The 19,982-nt window shown below is 37.6% G+C and overlaps 1 protein-coding gene across 1 annotated transcript; it reads left to right on the forward strand.

Annotated features, from left to right (window-relative positions):
- Positions 1 to 575: 575 nt before the first annotated feature.
- LOC142619529 (SCY1-like protein 2 B) lies at positions 576 to 19,241 on the forward strand. Its single transcript, XM_075792659.1, has 14 exons — positions 576 to 1,281; positions 2,386 to 2,490; positions 3,056 to 3,166; positions 3,644 to 3,826; positions 5,607 to 5,733; positions 6,512 to 6,573; positions 6,689 to 6,775; positions 7,152 to 7,238; positions 8,446 to 8,559; positions 10,084 to 10,212; positions 15,540 to 15,602; positions 17,410 to 17,571; positions 17,697 to 17,815; positions 17,910 to 19,241. The coding sequence occupies exons 1-14, from the start codon at positions 790 to 792 to the stop codon at positions 18,850 to 18,852; spliced, it is 2,784 nt and encodes a 927-aa protein (XP_075648774.1). The 5' UTR covers positions 576 to 789; the 3' UTR covers positions 18,853 to 19,241.
- Positions 19,242 to 19,982: the final 741 nt, after the last annotated feature.

Here is a 19,982-nt window from a genome sequence, read left to right on the forward strand (position 1 = left end):
TATGTATTTTCACACATTTTTTCACCCACATCTATTTTCAAAAAATACAAACAACGTTATTAAAACAATCTTACTAAACGGACCTTAAATATTTCAAATTCTTATTAATAATATTAGTAAAAGAATAAATTTTAACTCCAAACTACGAAACTAATAAAATTATTTATTTATATTATTTAAACAAATTACATACCTCGTTACAAATTTCAAGTGATTAAAACCTTTTTATCAGTGAAAAACTAAAAATCCTAATATATTTTCATCCTTGACCTTGAAAAATTTTCTTAAATTGAGGCCTTGGCCCAAATCCAGCAAGCCCAGCAGTAGTAAAGTACAGGTGGCTCCCACGTGTGACCGTGTCATCCCACCTAAACCAAAAAAAAAGGATTTTAAAAATTCCTAAAGCCAACGGAAAACAGCAATTACAAGTAATGAATCCACACAGACAATTATTTTTATTTTTTTTAAACCAAAAACAGAAAAAACCTGCCCAAAACTTGATTAAGAAAAATCAAATTAAATTAAATTAAAAAAAACCAGTCTCGCTATCGTACCCAACCAGTCTCCACAGAAAAAGAGAGAGAGAGAGAGAGAAAGGAAACACTACATCCCTCTGATCTACGAAGGAAACCTCAATTCCCTCTTCTCCTTCTAATTATAGCTATTTTTTCACAAATTCACAAAATTTTCAATTACTCATCCAATTTTTTTTTTTTTTGGTATGAAATTATTTTGAGTTAATTGAAAAAAAAAAAAAGAAGCAATCAGAGAAAACCAAAAGCCAAAAAAATGTCGTTGAATATGAAAACCCTAACGCAAGCTCTAGCGAAGACCGCAGCGGTGATCGAAAAGACTGTACAAACCACCGTGCAGGACGTCACCGGGCCGAAACCGCTCCAGGACTACGACCTCCTCGACCCGATCGGGTCGGCGGGTCCGGGCTTAGCCTGGAGGCTATACTCCGCTAAGGCGCGTGACTCCACGCGCCCACAGCAGTACCCGGTGGTGTGCGTGTGGGTGCTCGACAAGAAGGCGCTGTCGGAGGCACGCGCGCGCGTGGGGCTCTCGAAGGCGGCGGAGGACGGTTTTTTCGATTTGGTTCGTGCCGATGCGGCGAGGCTCGTGAGGCTGAGGCACCCCGGGGTGGTGCACGTGGTGCAGGCTTTTGACGAGAGCAAGAATGCCATGGCGATGGTGACGGAGCCGCTTTTCGCGTCGGTGGCGAATGCGCTTGGGGATGTGGAGAATGTGCCTAAAGTGCCCAAGGAGCTCAAGGGAATGGTAAATTCACTAATTTGTGTGTTTTTTTTTTTTTTGTTGTTGTTGTGGTTTTGTGATTTTGAATGTAGTTTGTAATTTGAGAGGTTGTGAATTAGTGAAGAATGCGTGTTTATGTGATTTAGTTAGTGCTTGATTGGAGTTGAGAGCTTATATGTGATTTAGTGAGTGTGGGAGTGAATGCCCAATTGAAGTGAATTAGGGGCCGTTTAGTAACGTTGCTCTAGTAACGTTTTTTTGTATTTTTTTGGAAATACACGTGGGTGATAAAAATGTGTGAAAATGCGTGTAATGTTGTTTAAAAATTAAAAACATGTATTTAAACACATGTACCAAATGACCCCTTAAATTTTAGAGCTTGTATGGGGATTTAGCGAATGCTCATTTGAAGAATTTTGATTTTTGTTTAAATGTGATTTAGTGAGTGCCCAATGTGAAGGGCTTTAATGGTTTTAAGTGATTTAGTGAATGCCCACTTGAAATGAATTCAATTTGAGAGCTTTATATGTTATTTAGTGAGTGCCATTTGAAGAATTTTGAGTGTTTTTTTTTTTGGTGATTTAGTGAATGCTCCATTTTGAAGGTTTGAAGAGATATGTTGTTTTTTGTGTATGCTGGTCTGAATTTGAAGAGTTAAGTGCATGTCTCTATGTGATTTAGTTAATGCGTAATTGGAATTGAGAGCTCATAGTTATATAGATTTAGTCCACTGGAAGGGTTCTAATGGTTTTATGTGATTTAGTGAATGCCCACTTGAAGTGAATTAAATTTGAGAGCTTACATGCGATTTATGAGTTCCCCCATTTGAAGGATTTTGATGGTTCTTTTTAATGTGATTTAGTGAATGCTTGTTTGAAAAGAACTTATCAAAAAAAAAAAGAAGAAAAAAGAATGCTTGTTTGAAAAGATTTGAGTAGCGCTATTGAATGCTCACTTGAAGAATTGTAATGTTTCTATGTCATTTAGTGAATGTCCATATGAAGGTTTGAAATGAAATGTGATTCTCAATGCCATTCTGAAAAAAGTGCGTATTCTTCAGGCCATAGGTTGTGCACTATGTTCTATCTAGTTTGCTGACATAGGGACATTTTAAAAAAAAAATCGCAGGAAATGGGTTTGTTGGAGGTGAAGCATGGTTTGCTCCAGATGGCGGAAACCTTGGACTTTCTCCATAAAAATGCACGTCTTATTCATCGGGCTATATCACCTGAGGTTAATCCTTATTTACTCTCTCTCTCTAATTTCTAGCCATGTGGCAGTGATAATTTGTGTAAGTTGGAGTTCCATATTTATCTGTGTCCCCTTTTATATTCCCCAAGTTGTTCTGAAGAAAAACATAGTGGATTTTTAGGATTTATCTTGAGACTAGATCACCAAGAAAGAACAACTTTATTGGATATCAAAATAATTTATTACTTTAGATGCTTTTATAACCTGTTGTTCAGTGGCTCACTACTTCTAACAAATGCTCTGGAATTTTTAGGATGCTTTTGTATTTTGCATAAGCATAATTATTTTATGAGTGCGAATGATATAAAATGCTTATGAGATTATAACTTTGGCAAGTTCAGTCCTCATATCTTATGCATATTTAAAGATGTATAATATAAAATATTCCTTATATGCATTCGTTTACTTGATCTCTTGCATTAGGTTTTTACATGTATGGAATCTTTTAATCATAATGCTTGTGAAAAGCTTCTGATGTTGGTTCTTTTAGCTTGGGTTCATGAGATGTTGGATATGAATGTGTAATTATGAAGTTCATACTCTGCAGAATGTCCTTATTACCTCAAGTGGAGCTTGGAAGCTTGGCGGATTTGGTTTTGCAATTTCAACAGATCAAGCCTCAGGCGATATGGCAAATTTTCCGGCTTTCCATTATGCTGTGAGTGAAATTTTTGACTGGATTAGGAAGTAAAGAACCTTCAATTTGATTTTACCTGGCTCCTTCTTTTATTATTTAAAAGACCTGAGTTCTGGTTTCTCTAGTAGATTTTTATTTTGGGTAAGTAATTGTTAGTGGATACTTTATGTGAATTCATGTGAATTTGTTAATCTTTTAGAGAAGTGATATGATCATATATGTTTTCTATGGTATTTTATGGCAAATATATACTTATACATTGTGATTCTTGCTTACACTGTTCATGAATCCGTAAATGTTCTCTTCTACCTATGTTTACCTGTTTACTTCTTTCCCTATTGACATGTTTGCGACTAAGCAGCTGTATTGGCTACAACTTTGAAGTGGTTTGTTGTGCGCTCTGGACTATTCTATGTTTATATAGAGCTCATTTACAATTTTAAGAGTTATGTAATGCTTCTTGTGTGCAAGTGTTGATACATATTATGGATTGTACAGGAATATGATGTTGAAGATTCTGTACTACCCCTTCAGCCATCACTGAATTACACTGCTCCTGAATATGTTCGGAGCAAAGCTTCTTCAGGTGGATGTTCGTCTGATATTTTCAGTTTTGGTTGCCTTGCGTACCACTTGATAGCTCGAAAGCCTTTGTTCAACTGCAACAACAATGTCAAGATGGTATGTGTAATTTAGAAGTCTAGATTCTTTCAGGTTGTCATTATTACTTATACCTTAAATCGAGCTTTGGTTTTCTAATATCAAGAGTTTTATGGTTGTGTGCTAATCTACCTGTGGATAGAGGTTTTCTCTTACCTTTTAGCTGCTACTTCCCTCTTTATGTGCATTTATACAGATTTATGCAATTGTTCTCTAATTGTGTAAACTGGCAACCTTTCTCTTAGATGGTCTAGCTTGTGACTCATTGAACCCCTTGGACTTTTGCAACTTCAGCAGGTTTGGAGAGATATGTGTGAGTGTGACGTGTAGCATTTTAGAAATTGGACGAGCTCAAGATATATGGTCTGAATGTTGTGCTATTAAGACATAATATGCTCATGAAATAAAGAAATTCATTTAAACATGGGAACGAATTTTATTGATAAGATATTAAAAATCTGAAGGAGGTCACTTCAGACGGTCAAGTCATGTTTAAAAGAGAGTTTTTAGTACACCAGTGAAAGAGTGATTTAATTCAAGTTGAGGGAATGGAGAGATGTAGAAAATGGCTAAAATAAGATTGGTATAAGTACTAAAAAAGGACATGTTAATTAAGTAGGTGATAGATAGTATTTTGGATAAGATAGAATGACAAATAAGAAATCCCCAAATTTTTGGGACCCCGGGGGGGGGGGGTCGGGTTGTTGATGAGCTCAAGATATGCTAGACAAACTTAAAAATTGAAGACTTGAATAGAATGTAGGAGTTAAAGCTCTGTTAATCTCATAATACCCCTCATAAACTGAAAACCCATAACCCCAGTTGTGATGGGAATACCTTTTAGTTGACCTGTGTCTGTTTGAACAGCCTCAAGTAATGCGAAGAAATGATCAAAAGGGCTGTATTTGCCAGAGAATTGGCAGTTCTTATTGTAATGCATGACTGCTTAAGCGTGGGATTCACTGCAAATATTTGGGACCCTATTCATCTCTTTGGGCTTCTATTGAATTGAGAAATAGGTTTGATTGTCTATCTTTTAGATAGGATATATATAAGGCATCCTCCAGATAATTCAAATCGAAGTAGCTGAGCTGAGTATCATAGTTAGAGGTTCCTTGCTTTAATTTCAATTGAAGAGTTGAGAAGCCTTGGACTCCAATGATATATGTTGGACTCTGCCTTCACACCCCCCCTTCCCTTTCTTTTTATGCCCATCTTGTTTTGGGAGATCGGGTGGCCCAAAATGGTCTCAGTTGTCAGAAATTTGATCTTTTGACTTCATTAGGGGGAGATATGAACCGTGTACTTTGTCTTTGTACTCTGGATGTACCCAGATGCAAAAGTATTTGTGCTGGGAATTTGCTGGTGCAGCCTGCGTGTTGCCTTCTACAGTTTGGCTAGATTTGTAAGATGTGTCTGTGTCTCAAAGAATCTATTAAACAACAGACTCAACATGGTTTATAGGCATGCAAAAAGCACCATCCATTGAAGTTTTTCTTAGTATAAGTTAGTCAGCATAGAATGAGAACATTATCAAATCATTTTACCCTTTTTTTTATTTTTATTTATTTTTTCATTGTATTCTTAGAAATAAAACCAAGAGAATCATAAACATAATATACCAGCTGTAAAATGTTTAGCACTATGAACTTATCCAAAAATAGCATTGAACAAAATTTGAATGAGAAGAATCAGCTTGATGAAAATTTTATAATTCTGTCTTAGCTAATGATGGGCAATTCTTGTGTTTAACTTATATATAAAAAAAAAGATGTTTAATTCTTGTGTTCCTTTTCTGCAGTACATGAATACCTTGACTTACTTATCCAATGAAGCTTTCTCCTCCATTCCACCAGAGTTGGTTCCTGACCTGCAAAGAATGCTTTCTGCAAATGAGTCTTTTAGGCCAACAGCAATGGATTTTACAGGTACAACATGAGCCTTATGGGCCCTACGATGTTAAACTTTTGATAACCTCTCAAAATTGTTTTTAATTATTGTTGGTGTAAATGAGTTGTAAATTTAACAGTACACAATATTGCTATATGGAAAAATAGAGGACTATATTGTGAGAGAGGAAAAAGAAAATCATGATGGAAAGGGGCAAGGAGTTCCTTATCACTAGCAATTTAATGGGGGAGACCTTTTTAAAAGTTTTAGATATTTAGATATTCTCCTTTCAGTTTTCACTTTGCAATCCATCTATAAGGTTTAGATAGCATCGTGAACATGATGTTCGTTTCATTTAATAAAAGTCTTATTACCTATCCCAAAAAAAAAAAAAAATCTATAAGATTTAGATAGGAAGTTTCTAGTTAAATCTGAGATACCCCTGAAAAGCCTAAGGATACGTTTTCCACTTTTTGATTATGTTAAAGGACTGAAAATAATGCATTTACATTCAATTATGATTCAGAATTCCATGGCTATTCATGGAAGACATGGACCATTAGTAGATCATCCATCAATTAGATATGGCAGTGAGTTATGAAGTTGTTCCTGTCTTGACATATGGTCTTGTTACTCTCTATGGAGACAATACTTTAAATGGACATGCCAAATAACCCTTCCATTACAGCTAGCAATGGGTTGTCCTGGTCATACTTAAGCGTAGTTGAATGAAATGTGCCGGTCTTGGGTTATTAGTGTGACTTGTCATTAAATGAACTGTTGACACTTAACTCATTGTTTGTCTCTATTTTGCAGGTTCTCCATTTTTCCGGAATGACACTAGGTTGCGTGCTCTTCGCTTCCTCGACCACATGCTTGTACGCATTTGCATAAAACTTGCTTCTGGGATGGAGATACCCCAGAGTGCTGTGCTGAATAAGAAAAGTATGGTTTAAATAGAACCTCTTTGGTGATAATCTTCTTTTCTTGCAGGAAAGAGATAACATGCAAAAGTCTGAATTCTTGAAAGCTTTATCCGATATGTGGAAAGATTTTGACTCCCGTGTATTGCGGTATAAGGTTTGAGTTTTTTAGTTCTTTTTTTTTTCCCCGTCTTATAGAAGTCTTTGTTGAGTATTTATACGTGAATTTATCTTTCTTGATTTTTGAGAATCTGGAAAACAAGATATGTTGAGAAACAGAAACCAGCCATGTTTTAAAGACTATTTTATACTTCCCTGGAAGTTTGCTAAGACTCTGTACTGAAGTTGAGTGACCTAATTCAGTTACAGTATGGAGTCTGAAAATCTGGTATAAATGTGATTTCAGGTGTGATACTAAATATACTACAATTTTTGATTTAGTGCAGATTCTAGGATGTTGAGGTTAGTGGGCAGCGTAGTAATTGGAATGCATCAAAAAGCTTTATGAACAAATTCTTTATTCTTTTGTGCAGGTATTGCCTCCTCTTTGTGCAGAGCTTCGAAATTTGGTAATGCAACCAATGATTCTGCCCATGGTTCTCACAATAGCAGAGTCTCAGGTACTATTTATTTGTATTCATGCTTTTGAATTTAACAATTTGCAAATTTACATGATATAAGGTTTTAATTATTTTTAATTTGATATGAGGCCTTGAAATTTACCACAACCATAAAATGGCTGAGGTTAATTTATCAATTTGTCTTGTTCTACATTGTTTTCTTCAGTACATCATCTATTCATCTTGTCTGAATAGACTGAATATTTATCAATAATCTGCAAAAATCAAATGCGCCAGAAAATTTAAAAGGTCGTTCTAGGACATGAGTTCTTTACATGCTTGCTGATCTCATCCTGGTTTAAATCCTTAAAGCTTATTTTCCCGTGATTTCATATTTGTCTTCCATGCATGGGCTCTTTTTCTGAGAAAAATTCATTCCCTTATCTCCAGGAAAGTAACTATTGATAATTTGATATTAACTCACGGGATAGATGTTTTGGTAACACCTATAAATTTATTAAACCACTGATGGCAAGCACGCTATCTTGATTGTTTTTTATATTGGGAGAAGATGTCAAACTAATATTCAATGATGGTGATGACTATCTATTTACATTTTATTCTGTTGATTTTTATTATCTTTCTTGATATCGTGGTATGGAGAGTCATGTTTGCTGTGCATTTGTGTTGTGAAAAATAAAAGTTAGGCATTTTGTATGGTTGTTGATTAGAGATTGGCATGGAACTTATAATCTCTTGCATACTAAGCAGTTTTGCATAGGGAGTGTGGGATCACTTGTCTAATTTTCTTTTAATGAAGGATTTCTGATAGATAAAATGTGTTTTCAAATTACACTTTTGAAGTGCAATTAATGTGGCTTCATTATCAATTACTTTGCTATTTGTACGTCTCTACCATTATCGTGATTTGTTTATAGAATCTCACAGCATTGCTAAGTTTTCTTCTATCTTCTTTTATTTGGCCCTGTGCCCGTGGGTGGTGGTTGGCGGGGGGGACTTGCTGTTTTATGCTTGTACCAGCATGAACTGTTGTTATTATTATTATTATTATTTTTTTCCAGAGTAATGATGATGCACGGAAAGGCTAAGGACTAATATTATTGATTTCCTGCTCAATCATGTTTTTGTTGTATTAGTAGAAAGATTAAAGGATATGTATATTACTGAATATCTTGTATGTTTTATCTATCTTGATCAGGAATTGATGTTTTACTTGAAAATTTGATTCATGTCAAAAAAATTGTAGGATAAAAATGATTTTGAACTATCAACGCTACCGTCCCTTGTTCCTGTATTAAGTACTGCTGCAGGCGAGACACTATTGCTGCTTGTGAAGCGTGCTGACCTTATAATCAACAAGGTAACTATCTTATCCAAAAAAAATAATAAAAATCAACTACAACACTTAAATTAAAGCTCTTTGAGTGCATGGAAATGGATGCAAGTGATTGAGATGAGTTGCTCTATACAAAATAGTACTTGGTGAACTAAGGGCCATGAGTTTAGCGCCAAATTTCTTTGAGGATGTTTCTTGATAACATGTAGGTGACATTGAAGGTATTAAATCATCTAGGAGATGCATGCAGTTATATGTGTATAAAAGTTGAAATGTAGTTCTTTAATTACTTTGGCATGTCTGTTCTGGTTGTTGCAGTTAGTTACAAGATATATATATATATATATATATATATATATTTTTTTTTTTACTTTAAAAAAGTGATCTGTTGTTATTTTATGTTTGAAGTGGGTTTATGATGCAGGGATGCTAAGGGGCTTCTGTTTAGGCTTAGAATTGAATGGGAAATGAGAGGTGCTTAGAACAAGGAACAAGGTGTGACAAACCTTCTTAAGAGAAATCCATCTCTTGAAAATAACACTAGGCTAATCTGTGTAATTGCATTCAAAACTGATCACAAAGTAACTACAATATGGTGCTTATACTAGTTGTTTGGCATTGGCAGCCTTCTAGATGCTAGTGTTCAAATCATATTGGCCAATGCTTAAGAAATCATCTGACTAACTAATTAGTTACAAGAGGATTAGGATGCAACTACGTGAAATGCCCTGCATCAGTTTACCTCATTTGATTATACTATTACTGCTGAAGCTATCTCCAACCTGCTCTTTACACAGCAGGATGGCTTTAGCCTTCCCATCCGTTTAAGTTTCCATGACTAGTGGTAATTTCTACCTCTCATTTAAAAATTAAAATTTCATGTGTTGGGCCTCATGCAAGTCTACGCCCACACATTAGGGGGAGTATTAGAACAATAGTTAAATGATTAAATTCACCCTTCCTATCTTTTGGGGGGACAAAATAGTAATTTATCAGGCTTTCCCAAGTTGCAGTTGGTGGCTGGGATTGAGTTTGATTAAGATTTCATGTTCAAATCATAATATATCTTAGTAATCATATGATAATGGGATGCCCCTTATTTATATATGTTTAATTGCCAATGATTCTAGCTCAAATTGCACCTCCTCTTCTTGTGAGTACAAGTTGGAGGGTGAGATGGTATGTTCTAGCTCAATAAAATAAAATGTTAATCCTTTAAAAGATTTTGTAACAATTCTATATTAATTTTCCTGAAACTTTAGTGAATTTATATAACTCCTTGTTGGTGTTTATCATTGAATTTAGAAGTTATTGGCACTTGTAAAATTTGGTAGTTAGATGTTTGTACCTTTCAAACTAATAACCTGTGAAAAGGTTCACTCATTATGAAATTTCCTCTTTTATGTAGTTGAGGCATCATGATATATAATTTTTTTTCAGATGTATAAGCAAAGTTAGGTGTTTGTGCTGGATTTCACTTTTCATCTTGTACAGGTATAGCCAGCGAACTTATGCAATTAAGATACACTCTTTTTGTAACTGTTGTAGACTAGTCAGGAGCACTTAATAGCACATGTCCTGCCTTTGATTATTCGGGCTTATGATGAAAATGATGCTCGAATACAAGAGGAAGTTTTGAGGAAATCTGCGTCCCTTGCGAAGCAACTTGATCCTCAGGTGACTGTCACTTATATAGAAGGACATATAATTTGTTGATGAAATTTAAGGGTGGATTTGAAGTGGTTAGGTGCATTATGTTATTTTAAATCTGTAACATCACAATTGTTTTTGTTAGATCAAATTCCTCAATGCATGTGTTTGCAAACTCATAAAAACGATTTATACTAGTAATTGTTTTTCAAATCCATTTGTTTTGAATCCTCAATACAAATGCAATAATGAGACCCTAGAGATGAACCCAAAGATTCATAGGTAAGTAACTGAATTCACCACCATTATTTTACTTTTTTCCTAATTTCTCCCTCAATCTGGTTACAGCTTAACATGTGAAACCTTCTAATGTGATTGATTCATATTAATTTTTTTTTTCCTGATAAATAAGTTTTGGCCACAAGGAGAGGGGAAAGCGGAGATTTGAACTAGTGAACTCTGCTTCTTGAGGTGTGGTCCTTAGCCAATTGTTTCCCTTGTGGTGAACTCTTATGTGACCCACTAGCTCTGTCAAAAATGATAGTACTTACAGCATCTTTAAATGATGAACATATCCATCTTACCTCTATCCCCTCCCAACACTTGGAAAGCTAATAGTCTCCCACCCATAACTGCTTTATCAATCATCGTGCTTAGCACTTCTATAACGAGGATAAACCTAAGTGTTGGTACCAGGTCACTTTTTCTCAATGCTCTAGAGCTAGGAAAGATCCTGAAGGACAAATATAACCATTTTTTTTTTTGATAAATAACGTAAGAATATTATTAATAATAATGAAAAAGAAGTCGCCAAGCCGAGTACATTGGGGATGTACTATGGGTACAAAAATCAAGAAACAAAAGAACAACGGTCAAGAAAAATAGAAAAGGAAGAACAAGAAAAATGAGAAAAAACCACACTCCATTCAAAGAGAGTGTGTAAGAAGAAAGACTTAATCTCCATCAAAGAGCGTTCGCAGCCCTCAAAGCTTCTAGCATTCCTTTCTCGCCAAATGCACTAAATCAAGCAGTGAGGAACTAATTTTCAAACATCAATGTGACGATGTCGCGCAAACTTTCCTTGCCAAGCCTCAAACACCTCAAGAACAGTACGAGGCATAACCCACTGAATGCCAAACAAACAAAAAACCAAAGACCACAATTCCCAGGCTATGGTACAATGAAGTAGAAGATGATCCACCGACTCCCCACACTTCTTACACATAAAGCACCAATCAATCACAATCACTCGTCTTTTACGAAGGTTTTCTGTTGTTAAAATCTTACCTAAGAAGACGAGACCAAGAAAAGAAGGCTACTCTTGGAGGAGCCTTCGATTGCCATATCATTTTCCGGGGAAAGGAAACAAGATTATGAGGGTAGAAAGAGCGTAATAACCTCTAACCTCAAAACCTGTATTCCTTGCAGGCTTCCAACATACCCTATCTGGTCCAAACCCTCTTGCTGACGAGGAGTAAAGTAGCCCCATAAACCGATCAAAGGCTTCTTCTTCCCAGTCTTGTGGAGGACGACGAAATTGCACATTCCAATGATACCTCCCAGCAGACCAACCCATAACTTCAGCCACTGAGGAGTCCTTGGACCTACTAAGACAATAAAGCTCGGGAAAGGCCTCTTGGAGAGTACAATCCCCACACCACACATGTTTCCAAAATTTCACTCTAGTACCATCCCCCACATCATAAACAAGTAATTTAGAGAAGTTCAACCAGCCACTTCTAATATATCTCCACAAGCTGACCCCGTAAGGACTTGTCACCTTCTTCGTACACCAACCACCCCAAATATTCCCATATTTTGCCTCTATAACCCTTCTCCATAAAGCATCAATCTCGGTGCCATACCTCCACAACCATTTACCCAGTAAGGCAGAATTAAAATTACCTAACTGTCTTATACCCAACTCCCCATCCTACAGTGGCCTACAAACCTTGGCCCAATTAACTAAATGAATTTTAGGTTCACCACCCATCCCATCCCACAAAAAATCTCTCTGTAATTTCTCCATACGCTTAGCCACCTTACCTGGTAAAGGAAGAAGAGAAAGAAAATATGTAGGTAAGGACGATAGTGAGCTTTTAATGAGGGTCACCTTACCCCCTTTAGATAAATACATTCTCTTCCAACCTGCTAATCTCCTCTGTAAACTTACAAGAAACTGAAAATCTCCCCACTGCTTCCTCCATTTTATTCACTACCCGAGTGTCCCACATCACTAACACCCCACCAGAAGCACCACAAGAACCTAAGTAAGACCAATCAACATGTTGACCACCCCACAAGCTACGAATCACTGCTCTATTAATCAGCCCCATTTTGGTTTCTTGGAGACAAACCACATCTGGCCCCCAATTTCTAATCAAATTTCTAACCCTGAGCCTTTTATCCTGCTCATTCAACCCTCTAACATTCCAAGAAATAATCTTCACATTCATTGATAAGACACTACCGCCCGCTCGGAACTTGCACTCCTTACTTTATTCGTATCATACTCAACATGTAAAGATGACAAGAAAATTCTTCAACTCCCATTGCCCCTTTAAATAGGACTTAACCAACTTCTTCTGATCACCCACCACAAGTTTCTGTCTATCTTTCTTACTAGCCTCAATGGATAATAACAATCCTGTAATCTGCTCCTCAAAACCTTCCAGTGAAGTGCCCACAGATTTTTTGAAAGCCTTTATCCTATTGATTACCCATTGTGATAGTTGACGACTATCCACACTCTCCTTACACCCAATTTCCTTCATAGGACTAGTCTCCAACTCCAACGGACCTTCAGAAGCCAAAGGTACCACAACTAAAGGCTCATCACCTCCCTCGCAGGACCTCAACCGTCCATCAGACTCCCACAACTCATTTACTAACTCGGGAACCACAGTCAAGGAATCTACTAACCCCTCACTCTCATCTACCCAAGTAACCCTCTTCCCTTCATTATTACAAGAAACAGTACCTGGTGCACCTTCTCCCTCTAAACTTGAGCAGACTGACATACAATCTGGAGAACGATACAGTGACAATGGGAGCACTACTTGCCGGCTATCACGCATTTGTAAAATCCAGTCTTTGGAGTTACCCCAAGACTTATCCAAGTCTTCAACCAAGTCCCTTATAGCTGGGCCAGGTAATTGAACTCCCTCAAAGTCAGTAATACCCGAACCTTCCAAACCCATATACTCCTCATCCCCAACCTCCGATGCTCCTGAAGAAGATAGAGACACCAACTCTGACACTATCGGGTCTACCAGCTGCATTCCCTGCTCCGTTTTAGAGGCCGATGACACCACCGGTACCAATTTCGACCCACACAGAGCACTGGTCAGCGACACCTGATCGTGGGAGACTTGGGCCACCACCGCCGGTCCTGTCGGCTCAGTGGTTGGCTGCTCTAGTCGCATCGAGCTTGGCTGAACACCTTTAAGCTCAACTTCCGTCACTACTACATCCAACAATACCGTCGGCGATGACGAAGGTTGTTCTGAGATGGTGGAAGTGACCATCGATTCCGTCGGCGACACCACAGGAGGCTCGGATGTCCTGGATGGGCTCACCGATACCGTCGATGCCATCACTGGTAGCTCCGATGCGGTGGGTTTAGCTCTGGAGCACCTACACTCCTTCGTAGCAATGAGCTCACTTCGACTTGGACTGGGCACCGTGATCCCATTCTGGTAAAAGGACTCCAGTACCTTTGGCCCATTGAATGAGCTTTCTCCAGCCTCAAAATTAGATGGGCTTAGCAGACCCAGGCCCAAAATGGGTTCTTTATTCCCCAACGAGGCTGGGGCTGTTATCTTGGATGGGCCCAAACCCACTACATTATTAGAAACACTAGTGCTTGGTACCCATTTGCCAGCTTGCTAATTTCCCTTAACAGCATCCCAAGATACCCGCCTCTTTCCATCTTCATTTACACTCACAGTCAACCCTCTCCCCAGCCAACGTCCCTTCCTATTACCACGCAACTTTCCAAACTCAACCATTTTTGAAATCAAATTGGGCTTCAACGGGATATTGCAATTAATTCCTTCCGGGATTTTCTCCTCAATTTTATTCTTACCATTAATATCACCTACTCCACCCTCACCACCACCCACGGCTGCCTGAAGAAAACTATCAGTCTGAGTTTCAAATGCTACAACCTGTGTAGAAGACTTGACACTTGCAATCTCCACAGTACTCTTCACCTTATCAGCCTTAACCTTATCTTTATAGAGGGGCTGCTGAACATGCTTCAACATTGGCTGCACAGGAGCTTTGACAGCTTCCACAAAGGACCTGTTAGGATGATGCTTTGGAATCTGCTTAGACCTGTACGGTACAAACTTCAATCCACCCAACGCATATTGAGCAGGTTCCAACATCCTTCTTAATTCAATCCCAAAAGCTCTCCATCCTTGTTGTAATTTACCGGCAGGAATAATGATTGTTCGCCGCCGCCCACCAACCTTAAGCTCTGTCACTGAAACATACTGCCCAAATGAATTGGACCCCCGTTGCAAGGTGTACGCAGTCGCGCCCTCCCTAAGCGTGAAAAATTGCTTAGGACTAACCCCAATCACAATGTGTTTCAAATTCCGCATCATCCACAGAGCCGCACTCTTGCCCATAAACACCGATTGCATAAAGTATTTTCCCCGTTCAAAGATCTGAAGGGAGAAAACATTCCCTCCTTCCTCAACCACCAACTGAAACAACTTAGATTCAATAAAGAAACTTCGGAAACCCCCCATACTAATCTTAAAACATAGAAACTAAAACAGGATTTCTGGCTAATTCGAGGTAGCCGGGCCTTTAAGCAAGTAATTTGATTACTTAAAAGTACATTGAAAAAATAAATCAATATAGAACGTGTAAAAGTCTTTTATGTATCTTAGTCAGTTCAGCCTCAATTTCAGCCAGTTCCCTCAAGTTTTGGGTGGTTCACATCAAGGACAAATATAACCATCAAAAAGTCTGGAGTATTAAAGTATAATTTTGAAGCTTTTCTTGAAGCAATTTGGACAAAGATTAAAACTTTAAGGGGTATGGTGCCTTTTCCTGATGGCCCTTGCATTTACTGAATTTTTTCTATTGAATTCTTTTTTTATATGTAGTTCTACAACTTAGTACACAATTGTCAAAGCTTAGCCCCAAATAAACACCACCCCCCTCCCCCCAAAAAAGTGTATAGCATCTAGAATATTATATATAAAAAAGATATTATATTTCTGATTTTTCCATAAAAAAGTATATAATATTACTAAACATTATATCCCTTCTTACTAACTTGCTTTATGAGGGAGGCACGGATTTTAATGGAAATGTATATATTTCATTCTTGCCAGCTAGTGAAACAAGCAATGTTGCCTCGCATTCATGGCTTAGCTCTTAAAACAACAGTTGCTGCGGTGAGTATATTACTTATTTAATTTTTTACATTATTTGGCCATCGTTGTGCATATTAGATTGTAATAGACATGTTTTTCCATTATATCATATCTTGTCAAAGTGGTGGTATATCTGATCACCGTGGTTCAAAGTTTTGTTCTCTTCTTGTACGGAGTTGCTGTGAATATTGGCTGAATTGAAAGTTGATCACTGAATATTGACAACAGTACCTCTTATCCCCTGGTTTCCACCTTGGCTAAGAACATTGCATGTTGGCAGAAACTCTACTGTAATGCTGATTTTGATTGTTGTACCGAGATAACTACAGAACTGGTGCATATGTTCATGCATTACACCAACAATCATTTAGCTTATGTTTGGGAATCACTCTGCAACATATTTTTAAAAGTATTACTCACTGCACTTCTCATTGGTGTGTGTATGTGCGCGCGCGTGCACGTATTTGGACAAAGTTTGGCGAGTCTCCTAAATTTCCTATAGCTGAATTGTTTATTTTATTGCCATTTTTTTTAATACAAGATAGAAATTCTACTCTAGCCTAATCTAAGTGTATATGTGTGTGAAGCTCCCTTTCTGAGACTTAAACCCCGGCTCTTGCCCCCCACACCTCACAAGTACTTGTACTTATAAAGTGACCATCACACCAAAGGTGTTTGGTGGTTTATTTTATTGCCATTAGAAACAAATTCAAGAGGAAGTAACTGGCCGTTTTGATCCTTTGGAACAACTCGATGAATTTAGTAGATCTTTTTAGGAGGCCCCAATGACCATAGATAGAACATATCCCATTTTTACAGTGCGATGGTTGGCTGTTCACGGATTAGCTGTACCTACCGTTTCTTTTTTGGGGTCAATATCAGCAATGCAGTTCATACAACGATAAACCTAATTCATTTAGACAGGAAGAACTTAAATATATGAAAAAACATGAAATTAATTTTATCAGAAGTTATTCCAAAAGCTGTCACCATTTGTATAAAATTATATTTTAAATGTGGATATGGATGCTGAAACTAATTGGTTGAAGAGCTATAAGTTAAGATTTAACTAAGTCACTAGTATTGCCTTTAGAGTGTAGGCCATAGCAATCCTTTTTTGTCTGATACATTAATTCAGTGTAGGATCAATCAGTGGGTGATTGTTTTATTGCTATAATAGACTAAAACAAAACATTTGTTTATTTCATCATCTATGAAACTCCTTAGCAGGTCTGGAAATAGAAATAAGAGAAAGGAAGACTTGTGCCAATGATCTCTGGCTCAAACACCTCCTCCCCCTATAAGAAAGGGTGGTGAGTAAGGTCTCGGGTTTCAAATCTTTCATGTCTCTAATTGGACATCTAAATTATAACTTCTAATACCTGTAATTTAAGAAGTTCCATGGCATATGGGGAAAGAATAAAGTAAAATTTTCTATAAATACAATGTTCACAAGTTCCTTCTTTGAGATAGGTAAGTCGTGTTGGGGCACGTGGGGGGGGGGGGGGGAAGGGGGAGGGGTTGGGGGGAAGGAGTGGTGGAGGTGGGGTTCAAACCATAGACATGGGACACCACAAAGGATGCCATTACTGTTAGGCTATCACTTCACTTGAAACCCCCTCCCCACAATTATTTATTTATTAATTTAATGCTTTTGTAGATTCATTAGTGATGTGAACTCATCGTATTGCACTTAAATCTTTTGATAGCTCAAATGCCATTTGAACAAAGTAATTGTGTTGTTACATAATTATTATTATTATTATTATTATTTTTTTTGCCAAGTATGAACTTTATTCTCAACCTTTGGGCTTACTTCCATTGACAGGTTAGAGTCAATGCATTGTTATGCTTAGGAGAGTTGGTTAACACACTTGATAAACATGCTGTTTTGGAAATCTTGCAAACAATTCAACGTTGTACAGCTGTTGACCGTTCTCCTCCTACCCTTATGTGTACCCTTGGTGTTGCAAATTCAATACTTAAGCAGGTAATGGTCTCCAATACGAGACTTATACTTTGTATTGCTTTAGAATGTCCATGAGTAGTACATGGTTTTATTTTTTTAAAGTAGAATTACTGCTCATTTCATGGTGCTAAATTCATCTTGTTCAGTATGGAGTAGAATTTGTTGCGGAGCATGTCCTTCCGCTACTCGCGCCTCTTCTTACAGCTCAACAGCTAAATGTTCAGCAGTTTGCTAAATATATGCTCTTTGTCAAAGATATTCTCAGGTACTGCTATATTCCACGCCCATGCATTTGCTTGTGTTGTGTGGGCAAATTTGGTTGTGATGAAATCACTTATGGCATCTTGATATTATGACAGGAGGATAGAAGAAAAACGGGGAGTTACTGTGACTGATTCTGGAATCCCGGAAGTAAAACCTTCCCCTTCTGTTAATGGGCTTCTGTCCCAAGAATCATTAAGCAAAGTAAGTGGAACTGTCAGCTCTACAATGAAGGGCAGCCCTGCATGGGATGAAGATTGGGGTCCAACCACAAAGGGACGTGCAACTTCCCTCCAAAATTTTACAAACAACAATCCCTCCACTAACCCTGTTCTGGGTTTCCAACCAATTCAAGTAACTTCACTGCAGTCACAATCTTCAATGATACCCACAATATCCAGTCAGCAAACAGCTGTGTCATGTCCTCCAGTTGATATTGAGTGGCCTCCTCGGGTATCTTCTGCAGTTACCCCCCAATTAGAAGATGGTGAGAAGCAATTGAATGCTGGAGCGTCATCCACTTCAAGTTTTGATGATGTAGATCCTTTTGCTGATTGGCCTCCACGACCTACTGGCTCAGTAAGTGGGGCTGGAATGTATAACAATGGCACAACGGGACAGCCCACCAACAAATATGGGTCTAGTTCAGTCTCAAGTACATCAAACAGTATGAACTTCCAAATGAACAATTGGGGCCTCAATTCTCACAGTTCTTTTGAGCCAATAAGAGAGAATCAAGGGAACCCAACTTTGACTACTGGTAGTCTGGGAGTTGGGGGTATTAACCCTTTAAGTTCTATTGCATATTTGAAACAAAGCCAGGGTATACCAGCTTCAGGTACTTATACTGATAAGAAATCGACAGATATTGGATCCATATTTGCTTCAAGTAAGAATGAACAGTCTGCACCTAGACTTGCTCCACCCCCATCAACTGTGGTGGGTAGGGGAAGAGGAAGAGGGAGGGGGGCCTCTTTAGCCTCTCGGACTAGTCATGCCAAATCACAATCTGAACAACCACCACTTCTGGATTTGCTATAAAAGGTGGTGTTGTAACTTTGTTATTAGTTCAAGAGTAGTGAAAGAAGAGTTTGTGGATTGGCCCTTGTAGATCAGCCATCCAATGCTGCCAGAGGAATTTTGTAAAATTTGTTGGGAGGTTCCAGTTCCCATATATATGCCAGTCAAGTGCAGCAGCTCTCGGGCAGGTCAGAAGGTTTGTTATGTAATGGTTTGTTGTGCCTTGCTTGTATGTTTTTGTGATCTAGCCACGATACTTCAACATAATATATACTTTAAATCTTTTTCTTGTTTAATTTTGTACCATTTTGATATATATCTGGATAGTGTATTCTTCAAAACAGTCCCCAGCTCCAAATGACTGGGTTTGGCAATAATAAAGTTGGAAGTTTGATAGGTTACTATTTCAACATCATTTTAAGTAAGGTGTTGGTTGTGATTACTTATTTTCTACGAAATGCGGGCACAGGACTCTTCTAGGACACATCTGCACGCGTGTCCCAGCCGTTTCCTTTTTTTTTTTTTTTTTGAAAAATTATGGGACACAAGAGGGGCACTTATCTTTTATTTCTTTTTAGTTTCAACCTTGGACACTTATCTAGTTTCTCTTTTATTTACTCTTTTGGATCTTATTGTTAGCTTGTATTCTAATCTCTAAACATCATTTATTAGTCATGAATTTACTCTATTATTCATTATTGCTCTTAAATTAATATACGTTTCAGACCATGTGAAATAATAAATGCTTAACAATATATAAAAATATAATAAAAATATATTCAATAATTAATTAATTTGCATATCTTTGCTTTTTCTAATTTTTCAAAAATTGTCATGTTGCTGTGTCGTACTTGTACCCATACCTGTGTTGTGCTTCCTAGCTTAATTTTGGCTTTCTCAAAAGGGTCGTTGGTTGTGATCACCAATTCTTGATTCTCTCCCATATTAATTAGTAGTATTAGACTATTAGTAGTATTTTGGACTTTGGATATCTACCCGTGAGTTAAGGAAGACCAAAAGGAAAATCTTTATTAAAGTTTTCCTTTTAGTTTTCTTTGACCAATCGGATTGGCTTTACTTTTGCCAAATTAAATATTGGCATAAGCCAAATTAAAGAGATGAAGGTCCTGCGCCTGCCATTAGATGCTCGA

This window comes from Castanea sativa, chromosome 12, assembly GCF_040712315.1.
Source record: "Castanea sativa cultivar Marrone di Chiusa Pesio chromosome 12, ASM4071231v1".
Lineage (NCBI taxonomy): Eukaryota > Viridiplantae > Streptophyta > Magnoliopsida > Fagales > Fagaceae > Castanea > Castanea sativa.